General features: G+C 44.3%; 1 protein-coding gene across 2 annotated transcripts in view; it reads left to right on the top strand.

Moving 5' to 3' along the window:
* The window catches only part of LOC139420146 (collagen alpha-1(XV) chain-like), a 120,948-nt gene that overhangs the window by 93,854 nt on the left and 13,140 nt on the right, over nucleotides 1-13,954 (top strand). The window contains exons 14-27 of one of the 2 annotated variants that reach the window (XM_071169926.1): nucleotides 1,205-1,258; nucleotides 1,375-1,410; nucleotides 1,772-1,897; nucleotides 5,901-5,936; nucleotides 7,559-7,600; nucleotides 8,047-8,109; nucleotides 8,295-8,330; nucleotides 8,446-8,529; nucleotides 8,664-8,729; nucleotides 9,828-9,890; nucleotides 11,188-11,277; nucleotides 11,363-11,398; nucleotides 12,866-12,919; nucleotides 13,122-13,178. In XM_071169926.1, coding sequence (XP_071026027.1) covers nucleotides 1,205-1,258; nucleotides 1,375-1,410; nucleotides 1,772-1,897; nucleotides 5,901-5,936; nucleotides 7,559-7,600; nucleotides 8,047-8,109; nucleotides 8,295-8,330; nucleotides 8,446-8,529; nucleotides 8,664-8,729; nucleotides 9,828-9,890; nucleotides 11,188-11,277; nucleotides 11,363-11,398; nucleotides 12,866-12,919; nucleotides 13,122-13,178 — 843 coding nt within the window. The remainder of the gene's footprint in view (nucleotides 1-1,204; nucleotides 1,259-1,374; nucleotides 1,411-1,771; nucleotides 1,898-5,900; nucleotides 5,937-7,558; nucleotides 7,601-8,046; nucleotides 8,110-8,294; nucleotides 8,331-8,445; nucleotides 8,530-8,663; nucleotides 8,730-9,827; nucleotides 9,891-11,187; nucleotides 11,278-11,362; nucleotides 11,399-12,865; nucleotides 12,920-13,121; nucleotides 13,179-13,954) is intronic. The other variant, XM_071169927.1, reaches the window with a different exon arrangement.

Here is a 13,954-nt window from a genome sequence, read left to right as displayed (position 1 = left end):
CTGGCTCCAGGTCATCTACAAGTCCATGCTAGGTAAAGCTCCGCCTTATCTCAGTTCACTGGTTACGATGGCAACACCCATCCGTAGCACGCGCTCCAGCAGGTGTATCTCACTGATCATCCCTAAAGCCAACACCTCATTTGGCCGCCTTTCGTTCCAGTTCTCTGCTGCCTGTGATTGGAACGAATTGCAAAAATCGCTGAAGTTGGAGACTTTTATCTCCCTCACCAACTTCAAACATCTGCTATCTGAGCAGCTAACCGATCGCTGCAGCTGTACATAGTCTATTGGTAAATAGCCCACCCATTTTCACCTACCTCATCCCCATACTGTTTTTATTTATTTATTTTTCTGCTCTTTTGCACACCAACCTGTACATAACCATCTGATCATTTATCACTCCAGTGTTAATCTGCATAATTGTAATTATTTGCCTACCTTCTCATGCCTTTTGCACACAATGTATATATAGACTCTCCTTTTTTCTACTGTGTTATTGACTTGTTAATTGTTTACTCCATGTGTAACTCTGTGTTGTCTGTTCACACTGCTATGCCTTATCTTGGCCAGGTCGCAGTTGCAAATGAGAACTTGTTCTCAACTAGCCTACCTGGTTAAATAAAGGTGTTCTCAACTAGCCTACCTGGTTAAATAAAGGTGAAATAAAAAAAATAAAAATAAAAAAAGGTCAATGATCTCTCGCCTAATCTGTAGAGAAACCATTTTAAGTTTGTTTCACGATACGATTCACAAAGTACAATAAGACCATTAACAATGGACCAATGGAGTCAAAGATCTTAAAAGAGTATCATATGAAAAGGTTAAGAAGCCATAAAGCAGCAATGTAATCTTCACTCAGTGAGCTAATGGCTTTCTGACTGCAGCTGGACAAAAGCCTCATGAAAGCCCCATGGCCTTTTGACATGGAAATACATGAGGCTTTTACTAAACTGCGTGAAAGGATTACATACAGGACATTCATCTCATCTTAGTTGTCATCATTGAAACTTTGAATTGAGTACTGGCTCTTCTGAATAGAAAATTATTTCTAAATTAGAAAGGTGGAAATAAATCTACAGTCTTGCTGCGCTGTCAGCTCAGACACTTCTTAGCCAAATAGAATCAGACGATAGGAGAGATCCCGTACTAGACAGAAATATATTACGCCCGAAACACATCTAATCTATTCTATTCTATTTCCCAGGGCGTTGATGGGAATGATGGGTTCCCTGGTCCAGCTGGCGAGAGAGGAGAGAAGGTACGACTAATGGATGTAGACCTCTGATATCCTGTGTAGTGATTGTAAAAATAAAAATAAAAAGGGCTTCTTGAAGAACATTGGATTTCATTTGATTGAAACATTTTCTTTGACAGGGTGAGACGGGTCTGAGCGGAACACATGGACCAAAGGTACAGTTTGAGTCATGCCAATCCATTACTCCCCAGCCTAGAAGTGACCCTAAAAACTACAACTGCTTTTAACCACTAATCAACCCAAACACAGCTGGTCTCTACATATGAAGCCAGGGATAATTACTGCTAATAACCAGAACCAAATAAATAGAAGACTGTATGCTCCAAAATCAACATCTAGCCCCATCTCAATCAGTGGATGCAGATCTGAAGGAAACGATTGGTCTAAGCTACTGTGATGCCTTCACCTAGCCTTCCAATGGGCTTCATAATACTTAGACCCATCCAGTTCCTTCACATATGCAAAACATGTTGCTTGAGGAGGTTATTGGACTGAACCATTGTGTTTCTCTCCTAGGGGGAGCCAGGTGCTGCAGGGTTCCCAGGTCTGCCCGGCTCAGAGGGACCAGAGGGAAAGCCGGGTCTGAGGGGGCCCCCTGGGCTACCGGGACCCCCAGGACGGGGCTTCAGCTTGGACCTGGAGGTATGATTTCACTCACTCAGCTCTCCTGTTTGTCAGAGGGTCAAAAACATACGGTACCTCCGTGGTTAAGGGTGCTGTACTGCAGCGACAGCTGTGCCATCAGAGACTCTGGGTTCGCGCCCAGGCTCTGTCGTAACCGGCAGCGACCGGGAGGTCCGTGGGGCGACGCACAATTGGCCTAGCGTCGTCCGGGTTAGGGAGGGCTTGGCCGGTAGGGATATCCTTGTCTCATCGCGCACCAGCGGATCCTGTGGCGGGCCGGGCGCAGTGTGCGCTAACCAAGGTTGCCAGGTGCACGGTGTTTCCTCCGACACATTGGTGCGTCTGGCTTCCGGGTTGGATGCGCGCTGTGTTAAGAAGCAGTGCGCCTTGGTTGGGTTGTGTATCGGAGGACGCATGACTTTCAACCTTCGTCTCTCCCGAGTCCGTACGGGAGTTGTAGCGATGAGACAAGATAGTAACTACTACAACAATTGGATACCACGAAATTGGGGAGAAAAAGGGCTAAAAAAAATATTTTAATTTTATTTATTTTTTTAAACATACTGTACATGATGTAACAATAGCACCAGAGAAGAAGGCTGATGTTTTATGTGTCCCCAACCAATTGTGGTTTTTGTTTGTTTATTTTGCATTGTTTGTACCTTATTATTTTGTACATAATATTCCCGCTACCGTCTCTTATGGCCGAAAATAACTTCTGGACATCAGAACTGTGATTACTCACCACGGACTGGCAGAATCCTTTTTTTTCCTTTAACGAGTCTGATGAGCCCAACGCAAATTATATAGTCTGACGTGGATGATATACTGCTTTCTCGGGAACAGGCCCAGATCTCTGTGATTTGCATGAAGAGGAGGCAGAGAAAATGGGGCCGGAGGGCGGGCTGCCTTCGGAGAATTTGTATGCGATCAAATAAACCTCCACATCCTTCCATTCTGCTAGCAAACGTGCAATCTTTGGAGAATAAAATCGATGATCTACGCGGAAGATTAAACTACCAACAGGACATTCAAAACTGTAATATCTTATGTTTCACAAAGTCGTGGCTTAACAACGACACTATCAACATAGCTGGCTGGTTATACGCTCCACCGGCGTCTGGTATGACAAGGGGCGGCAGATTATGTATTTTTGTAAATAACAGCTGGTGCACGATATCTAAGCAAGTCTCGAGCTATTGCTCGCCTGAGGTAGAGTATTTCATGATAAGCTGTAGACCACACTATCTACCTAGAGAGTTTTCATCTGTATTTTTCATAGCTGTTTACATACCACCACACACTGAGGCTGGAACTAAGACAGCATTGAATGAGCTGTATTCCACCATCAGCAAACAAGAAAACGCCCCTCCAGAGGCGGCGCTCTTAGTAGCCGGGGACTTTAATGCAGTGAAACTTAAATGTGTTTTACCTAATTTCTATCAGCATGTTCAATGTGCAACCAGAGGGAAAATAACTCTGAACCACACCTATACTCAACACACAGAGACGCATACAAAGCTCTCCCTCGCAAATCTGACCATAATTCTATCCTACTGATTCCTGCTTACAAGCAAAAATTAAAGCAGGAAGCACTAGTGACTAGATCAATAAAAAAGTGGTCAGATGAAGCAGATGCTAAGCTACAGGACTGTTTTGCTAGCACAGACTGGAATATGTTCCGGGATTCCTCCAATGGCATTGAGGAGTACACCACATCAGTCATTGGCTTCATCAATAAGTGCATCGATGACGTCATCCCCACAGTACATACCCCAACCAGAAGCCATGGATTACAGGCAACATCTGCACTGAGCTAAAGGCTAGAGCTGTCGCTTTCAAGGAGCGGGACTCTAATCCGGAAGCTTATAAGAAATCCCGCTATGCCCTCCGACGAACCATCAAACAGGCAAAGCTTCAATACAGGACTAAGATCGAATCGTAATACACCGGCTCTGACACTCGTCGCACGTAGCAGGGCTTGCAAACCATTACAGACTACAAAGGGAAGCACAGCCGAGAGCTGCCCAGTGACACGAGCCTACCAGACAAGCTAAACTACTTCTATGCTCGCTTCGAGGCAAATAACACTAAAACATGCATGAGAGCACCAGCTGTTCCGGAAGACTGTGTGATCAAGCTCTCTGCAGCCAATGTGAGTAAAACTTTTAAACAGGTCAACATTCACAAGGCCGCGGGGCCAGACGGATTACCAGGAAATGTACTGCGAGCATGCGCTGACCAACTGGCAAGTGTCTCCACTGACATTTTCAACCTTTCCCTGTCTGAGTCTGTAATACCAACATGTTTCAAGCAGACCACCATAGTGCCTGTGCCCAAGAACACTAAGGTAACCTGCCTAAATGACGACCAACCCGTAGCACTCACATCTGTAGCCATGAAGTGCTTTGAAAGGCTGGTCATGGCTCACATCAACACCATTATCCCAGAAACCCTAGACCCACTCCAAATTTGCATACCGCCCCAACAGATCCACAGATGATGCAATCTCTATTGCACTCCACACTGTCCTTTCCCACCTGGACAAAAGAAACACCTATGTGAGAATGCTATTCATTGACTACAGCTCAGCGTACAACACCATAGTGCCCTCAAAGCTCATCAATAAACTAAGGACCCTGGGACTAAACACCTCCCTCTGCAACTGGATCCTGGACTTCCTGACAGGCCACCACCAGGTGGTAAGGGTAGGTAACAACACTTCCGCCACGCTGATCCTCAACACAGGGGCCCCTCATGGATGCGTGCCTAGTCCCCTCCTGTACTCCCTGTTTACTCATGACTGCACGGCCAGGCACGACTCGAACACCGTTATTAAGTTTGCTGATGACGCAACAGTGGTAGGTCTGATCACCGACAACGACGAGACAGCCTATAGGGAAGAGGTCAGAGACCTGACCATATGGTGCCAGGACAACCTCTCCTTCAACTTGATCAAGACAAAGGAGATGATCGTGGACTACAGAAAAAGAGGACTAAGCATGACTAACCTATTCCCCCTCAGGAGACTGAAAAGATTTGGCACGGCTCTTCAGATCCTCAAAAGGTTCTACAGCTGCCCAGTTGCATCACTGCCTGGTATGGCAACTGCTCGGCCTTCGACCGCAAGGCAGCCTAGTACATCACTGGGAACAAGCTTCCTTCCATCCAGGACCTCTATACCAGGTGGTGTCAGAGGAAGGCCCTAAAAATTGTCAGACTCCAGCCACCCTAGTCATAGAATGTTATCTCTGCTACCGCATTGCAAGTGGCACTGGAGCGCCAACTCTAGGTCCAAGAGGCTTCTAAACAGCTTCTACCCCCAAGCCATAAGACTCCTGAACATTTAATCTATTTGCAGACTATTTGCATTGCTGATACTCTCTATTGTTACCATCTATGCATAGTCACTTTAATAACTCTACCTACATGTACATATTACCTCAACTAGCCGGTTCCCCGCACATTGACTCTGTCCCGGTACCCCCTGTATACAGTCTCACTATTGTTATTTTACTGCTGCTCTTTAATTACTTGTTACTTTTATTTCTTATTTTTATCCATATTTTTTTTAAACTGCATTGTTTGTTAGGCGATTTGTAAGTAAGCAATTTACTGTATTCGGTGCATGTGACTAATAACATCTCATTTGATTTGACGTATGTTGCATTCTTATCTCACGAGGATAGATTTTGGGGCGTAGTAAATCATCTCGTTTCGCCTCTACTTCTCTGCCAATGTGTAGCCACCCACCTTAGTGATGCCCGGCAGCCATTTTGTGCCAGATGTTTCGTTAGCACACATCAGTTGTCATTGACTGTATGTTGTTTGCAGGACATGAAGGGTTCTAGGGAACTGGGTGGCTTTGGGGCAGTGATGGCCAGAAGTATTCAGGTTCGAACACAAAGAGTGGTTTCTTATGCCGCTGCTGGAACTTCAACCCTTTCGCTCATAAGTATGATATTAATATGAAAATAAGTATGATTAATACTGACAATTTTTTTTCTTGTGCTTTCCACAGGGACCTATTGACAAACCTGGCCGTCCAGGACCCAAGGTATTCCCTCGTGTCTTCTATCACTGACATAGTGGCTTTACTCAATGTACCTATCAGTTTCAATACAATATCCTGTACCATCATTGCTATCCATCGACTGTGGTAAAAGCCATCTATGGAAGGGAGCTACTCTCGAAAAACACACTTCAACCTGACATCAAGGTCAACGTATACTTGCCGTCGTCAGTATTTTCGTGACTCTTGGATGTTCTCATGTATGTAGTCATCTGTTTTTCTAGACACAGTAGTCTGTATATACTAGACACAGTCATTTGTTTTTCTAGACACAGTAGTCTGTATATACTAGACACAGTAGTCTATAAATACTAGACACAGTAGTCTGTATATACTAGACACAGTAGTCTGTCTAAAATGTGAACGTGTATTAGATCGTTGGTGTGAAGTGTGACTCACTTGTTTCACCACTGAGTGTGGCAGAAGACAAACATCTCCTTATCTAGAAGGTTCCTTGTTCAGTCCTACTGCACGCCACTCCTTATCTAGAAGGTTCCTTGTTCAGTCCTACTGCACGCCACTCCTTATCTAGAAGGTTCCTTGTTCAGTGCTACTGCACGCCACTCGTTAACTAGAAGGTTCCTTGTTCAGTCCTACTGCACGCCACTCCTTATCTAGAAGGTTCCTTGTTCAGTCCTACTGCACGCCACTCGTTAACTAGAAGGTCCCTTGTTCACATCCTACTGCACGCCACTCGTTAACTATAAGGTCCCTTGTTCACATCCTACTGCACGCCACTCCTTATCTAGAAGGCCCTTGTTCACATCCTACTGCACACCACTCCTTATCTAGAAGGCCCTTGTTCACATCCTACTGCACGCCACTTAAAGTATCAGTCATATGAATCATAGAATCAATCAAGCATATTTTGGTACTTTATTAGGATCCCCATTAGCTGTTGCTATAGCAGCAGCAACCCTTCCTGGGGTTCCACACAACACATAATACAGAACATTAATCGACAACAGCTCAAGAACAGAACTACATCAATTTTTAAAAAGGAACACGTAGCCTACATATCAATACATAGACACAAACTATCTAGGTCAAATAGGGGAGAGGCGTTGTGCCGTGAGGTGTTGCTTTATCTGTTTTTTAAACCAGGTTTGCTGTTTATTTGAGCAAAATGAGATGAAAGGAAGTTCCATTAAATAAGGGCTCTATATAATACTGTACGTTTTCTTGAATTTGTTCTGGATTTGGGGACTGTGAAAAGACCCCTGGTGGCATGTCTGGTGGTGTATAAGATCATAGGATCGAAATCTTACAATACTTCCAGTGGGCTTCAAGTGGACCAAGCTAATAATTAAAACATCTGTGGCACACAGTGCGTTCGGAAAGTATTTTGAAACCTTGTTTTTGCTTTGTCATTATAGGGTATTGTATAGAGATGAATGAGAATAAAAATATATATTTTTGATTAAATTTAGAATAAGACTGTAACATAACAAAATGTGGAGAAAGTGAAGGGGTCTGAATACTTTCCGAATGCACTGTAATGTATCTCTGTCTCTCAATGTCTTCCTCTCTCTGTGTGTCAGAATATGTGCTTCCACATACCTGTAAAAAGTTCCCATACTGACCGCCATTTTGTTTCTCCCTCACAGGGCGAAGACGGGCAGGACGGGCTTCCTGGTGTAGCGGTAAAGGTGCGTCCTCTCGACTCAACTGGTTCCCATTTATCCTCAGAGAGGAAGTGCCGACTTCCGCACCATGTGGTTCCTATTATTCCGCTAATTTCCAATGAATTCCTCTCTGACACATATGTGCACAGGCAGGGCCAGAGATGGCCATCTTGCTTTTTAACCCTCTCAGGGACTGTACATCATCTGCATACCCACCACCAGCAATTCCCAAAGCACTAAGCATCTATGCCCTAGTACAATTCCCAACTGTAGATGTGATTCATATAGGAAAGTGTAATTAATCTACAATCTCGTCATTAAGATAAAGAGGTTTTCAGAAGTCTCACTCATTAATTACTCAGATGAGGTAGATTTTCGGCCAATTTTCCGCTATGTTAGGTGGGTGGGTCACTCACAGGCATCTAAGGTCTAAAACCTTCCCCTCAACCATTTCCTCTGTGTTCCTCTAGGGGGAGCCTGGTGCTCCAGGAGCAACCGGGGCCTCTGGGCTGGATGGACTGCCAGGGCATACAGTCAGTACATCACCTGATTTTTACTGTCCAATTCAATCTCTCTCCTTTGTAGACTTTCCTGATTGTTATAGTATTCTAATCTATCTTTATCCTCTTTACAGTTGTTCTTGTAGGTTCATCATAAAACTGTCTCAGGTCTCAGTTCTCTTTTGTCATGATAGTTGTTTGCCATTTCTTCCATGCAGGGAGCGAAGGGGGACCAAGGTGATATGGGACCAAAGGTACACTATCACTCCTCCTGACTCCGTTCCTGTTAATCTTTTATGAGTTAATCCTTCTGGAGCCAACCAGGCTGGCCCTGTTCTTGGATCATCTAACCTTGTGTTCTGTTGTCAGGGAGAGAGAGGTCGGGACGGTTTCAGTTTCCCCGGCCCTCCAGGACCTCCTGGGTCTTCGGGACCTGTTATCAACCTCCAGGATGTAAGAGGATGTTAGAAAGTAATTAGGTGTTATTAAAGTCATTGTTATCACCCCTACCGATGCTCTCTGATAGGATAGTTTTAATATGGATGTTGATAGTGATCTCACTGTCTCTCCTCTCTGTCCTACCTCAGGTCCTGCTCAGTGATACAGAGGGTGTGTTTAACTTCTCAGGGCTGCTGGAATCTCAGGGGCTCAGGGTGAGTAGACGTGTGTGTGTGCGTGTGTGTGTGTGCGTGTGTGTGTGTGCGTGTGTGTGTGTGTGTGTGTGTGTGTGTGTGTGTGTGTGTGTGTTAATATGTTTTCAGATTGCCCTCTTGATGTTCTTTAAATGGCCTTCATAAGATTATGTGACAGAACACTGTTGACGTACTCACTCCCCAAAAAAAGCTAATTATGTTGAGAAATGGCTGGAATCACATCAAAGATTTGTTTCAAATTGCTGTAATAATATCTGTAATGTATGGTCATAAAATTGGTTTAAACAGGTTTTTTTGTGTCCCAAAAGACAATTAGGTCCAGGCTATGAGAGATGCATTTATCTATATTTATCTGTGTGTCCCAAAAGACAATTAGGTCCAGGCTATGAGAGATGCATTTATCTGTATTTATCTGTGACTGGAGGTTAATTCTACAGTGTGTCGGTCATTTTGTTGGATTCATTGGAACGTGACCCCTTGACAGGGCCTTGAAACACACTATTGTTTTTGTTTTTTGTATGGGTCCATAATTCATACGATAGTAAAAACAAATCAGATTTTCTCTCTTACTGCTCAGAGGATCTGTTGGTAGGGTTACCATGGTATTGTGTCTGTCCTTTCTCTATTGCAGAATATACAGTATGCGGAACACGCGTTTGGGATGAACTTGACAGTGCAAACTTTATACTGTGCAGTTGGACAGATACTTACTGATAGGAGAGAGATAGTGTTGTAGTCGATCAGGGTTCTCATACTATTGGATACGGTCCTGTCACACACATTTCCTAGGTGGCAAAGGTCCTGATGGATATTCGCCCCATTATGCCATCGAGCGAAGGGAAACTGTAGCAGTTTTAAAGCTAATTTCTTGCAATTCTACAACTGTTCCATGTCTTATGTGTGTTCATATGATACCAGGAGTCGAATCCTGACCGAATTCCTAAAAAAAAGAAAGAAAATGATCGGTTTGTATTGACCCTGTTCTGGGTCCGGATTCGGCCCGCTGTCTGCCTATGAGTATAGCTGTTGTAGATGTGTCTGTTCTTGTTGATGGATTTCTTTTGGTTATTTACCTACATTTACAATGATAATTCCCAGGGGCCACGGGGTCCAAAGGGGGACTTGGGGAATCCAGGGACCATAGGGCCCCCAGGCTTAAAGGTAAGTGTGTGTGTTGTGTGTTTTCATTTTAACGGGATAGTTCCACATTTTGGCAACTAAGAACTTTTTCTACTTGCCAGAATCAGATGAACTAATGGTATACATGTTTTATGTCTCTGCATGCAGTTTGAAAGAAGTTGCTATGAACAGTAGCGTTAGCGCAATGGCGAATTCTACAGGAACAGCTTCCAGTCCATTGCTCTAATGCCAGTTAGCAATGGCTCGTGAAACTACCTTCAACTTCCTTCAAATTGCATGCAGAGACATACAAATGGTATCTATGAGTTCATCTTACTCTGGGGAAGTTGAAAAATTACGCACTATCCCTTTAAGAATTCCGCTATGCTCAGAATTCCACTAGGGTCAGAATTCCACTAGGGTCAGAATTCCGCTAGAGTCAGAATTGCACTAGGGTCAGAATTGCACTAGGGTCAGAATTCCGCTAGGGTCAGAATTCCACAAAGGTCAGAATTCCACTAGGGTCAGAATTCCACTAGGGTCAGAATTCCATTAGGGCCAGAATTCCACTAGGGTCAGAATTCCACTAGGGTCAGAATTCCATTAGGGCCAGAATTCCACTAGGGTCAGAATTCCACTAGGGCCAGAATTCCGCTATGCTCAAAATTCCGCTAGGGTCACCATGTGAAAAGGAAACCACTGAAGAGCCCAGGATTTCCTATTGTGTCCCGTGTGGTTCAGATGGTAGCACATGGCACTCGCAACGCCACGATTGTGGGGTCGATTCCCATGGGCCTCCAGGCTACGGGAGACCAGTACGAAAATGTCTGTACTCACTAGTGTACGTCCCTCTGGGTAAGAGCGTCTGCTAAAATGTAATAAATACTATGTGACCTTTTCTGCATTGGACTGAATCAACATCAAATATACAGGCTCAAAGCCTTTTGGGTTTCAATCAATTCAAAGTGTGAAACTGAACGCCAGTGCTTATGATTAAAGCTAGGACCCCGGTTGCTGCACTCAGGGCATTGATGTGTATAAGCCTGCTAATGGGTTCCAGACTGAGCAGCCATAGACAATATGCTTCAGTCCCAAGGTCTGTGGAACAACATGAATGAGATTATTATGTAATGTTTTCCTTTCTCTGAGAGGTGCTCATGCTGCTTCAACATGCATGTGCTGCACATTACCCCTGGGTGTGTGTACGGAGGAGGGGTTGTGCTCATGTGTCTACAGTATGTATGATTGTCATTTGATTGTACGTATATCATCTTATTGTCATTTGACTGCAAGTGTGTGTCTGTATGTATATCGTGTTATTGGTCACGTGTGTTTGCAGGGCGAGAAGGGTGAGCCAGGGGCCATGGTTGCAGCAGACAGGTCTATGATGTCTGAACTCACAGGGCCACAGGGCCCCAAAGGGATCAAGGTTAGTCTTACACGCACACTATTTCCTCTGTCAAAGTTCGATACTTGTGTCAAACGATCCACTTTGTATCTTCACTCTTTCGCAGGGCGATTGTGGTGTTCCTGGGCCAGCTGGAGTTATGGTAAGACTTTATTGGCTTCTTAATCTGACACTACCCTTTGTAGTAACCCCCCCCCCCCCCCCCCCCTCCTCAACATCTTCTCTTGTCGTGTTACAGCAGCTGCTTTCATTCAAAGTGTTCTGGAACCTTTTTTGCATATGCACATACAGGCCTGCCTCTAGGCCCCCTAATCCAGACAATGCATATTTTCGGGAATATTACGGACCTGCTATGTATCTTCATCAGGATGTAGCTTCATGAGGATATACAGTTGAAATTGGAAGTTTACATACACCTTTACGTACAGTTTACATACAGCCAAATACATTTCAACTCAGTTTTTCAATTTTCCTGACATTTAATCCTAGTAAATATTCCCTGTTTTAGGTCAGTTAGGATCACCACTTTATTGTTAGAATGTGAAACGTCAGAATAATAATAGAGAGAATTATTTTTCTTTCATCACATTCCCAATGGGCCAGAAGTTTACATACACTCAATTACTATTTGGTAGCATTGCCTTTAAATTTTATAACTTGGGTCAAACGTTTCGGGTAGCCTTCTACAAGCTTCCCACAATAAATTGGGTGAATTTTGGCCCATTCCTCCTGACATAGCTGGTGTAACTGAGTCAGGTTTGTAGGCCTCCTTGCGTTTTGGAGCAGTGGCTTCGTCCTTGCTGAGCGGCCCATCAGGTTACGTCGATATAGGACTTGTTTTACTGTGGATATAGATACTTTTGTACCTGTTTCCTCTAGCATCTTCACAAGGTCCTTTGCTGATGTTCTGGAATTGCTTTGCACTTTTCGCACCAAAATACATTCATCTCAAGGAGACAGAACGTGTCTACTTTCTGATTGGTATGATGGCTGCATGGTCCCATGGTGTTTAAACTTGCGTACTATTGTTTGTACAGATGAATGTGGTACCTTCAGGCGTTTGGAATTTGCTCCCAATGATGAATCAGACTTGTGGAGGTCTACAATTTCCTTTCTGAGGTCTTGGCTGATTTCTTTTGATTTTCCCATGATGTCAAGCAAAGAGGCACTGAGTTTGAAGGTTGGCCTTGAAATACATCCACAGGTACACCTCCAATTGACTCAAATGATGTCAAGTATTCTATCAGAAGCTTCTAAAGCCATTACATACTTTTCTGGAATTTTCCAAGCTGTTTAAAGGCACAGTCAACGTAGTGTATGTAAACTTCTGACCCACTGGAATTGTGATACAGATATAAGTTAAATAATCTGTCTGTAAACAGTTGTTGGAAAAATGACTTGTGTCATGCACAAAGTAGATGTCTTAACCGATTTCCCAAAACTATAGTTTCTTAACAAGAAATTTGTGGAGTGGATGAAAAACGAGTTTTAATGACTCCAACCTAATTGTATGTAAACTTCCGACTTAAACTGTATCTTTGTCAGCACGTGTACCTGCTGAGGGTTGAAATACAAAGGGAAACACTGCTGCTGTGTTGTTTTTTTACAGGGTCCCATTGGGCCAGAAGGACCCAAAGGAGAATATGGCTATCCTGGTCGTCCGGTAAGTACCGCACATTAAGATTTGAGACGTTCTTTTAACCTTGTCGTCTACAAATGATAACAATGGCAGTGAGAATGTGTTTTAGTGACATATAGTGCCTAAACCCAAGAGCACTCTTTTGGGTTACACAAGTGCAGAACACTACAGAATGTGGTCATATTGACATCATTCCATTAATGATGTGGTTTGCCTCTCGCTACAGGGTCGTCCCGGAATAATGGGGCATAAAGGAGACAGAGGAGACGCTGTGGGTGTGTCGGTGAGTTGAACTCCCTCCATATTATGATGAGTCAGGGACAAAGGTTTGAGAACCACAGCACTAGGGCCAACCACTTCACTAGGGCCCCCTAGCCAGACCCGAACGGTACTGCAGACATCTGAAGGTGGCGCCCACTAAGCCAGAAAAGAACAGCACTGCTTTCAGTATGACAGCTTTCCTGAACACGTGTCAGAGGTTCCTGGCCTTACCTCAGTGTTCCTTGATGATTACTTCCCTGGCCCTACCTCAGTGTTCCATGATGATTACTTCCCTGGCCCTACCTCACTGTGATGATTACTTCCCTGGCCCTACCTCAGTGTGATGATTACTTCCCTGGCCCTAACTCACTGCGATGATTACTTCACTGGCCCTACCTCAGTGTGATGATTACTTCTCTGGCCCTACCTCAGTGTGATGATTACTTCCCTGGCCCTACCTCACTGTGATGATTACTTCCCTGGCCCTACCTCACTGTGATGATCACTTCTCTGGCCCTACCTCAGTGTGATGATTACTTCCCTGGCCCTACCTCAGTGTGATGATTACTTCCCTGGCCCTAACTCACTGTGATGATTACTTCCCTGGCCCTACCTCACTGTGATGATTACTTCTCTGGCCCTACCTCACTGTGATGATTACTTCCCTGGCCCTACCTCACTGTGATGATTACTTCCCTGGCCCTACCTCAGTGTGATGATTACTTCCCTGGCCCTAACTCACTGTGATGATTACTTCCCTGGCCCTACCTCACTGTGATGATTACTTCCCTGGCCCTA

This window comes from Oncorhynchus clarkii, chromosome 11, assembly GCF_045791955.1.
Source record: "Oncorhynchus clarkii lewisi isolate Uvic-CL-2024 chromosome 11, UVic_Ocla_1.0, whole genome shotgun sequence".
Classification (NCBI taxonomy): domain Eukaryota; kingdom Metazoa; phylum Chordata; class Actinopteri; order Salmoniformes; family Salmonidae; genus Oncorhynchus; species Oncorhynchus clarkii.
Note: the sequence above shows the minus strand (reverse complement) of the source record. Positions and strands in the feature narration are given on the sequence as shown.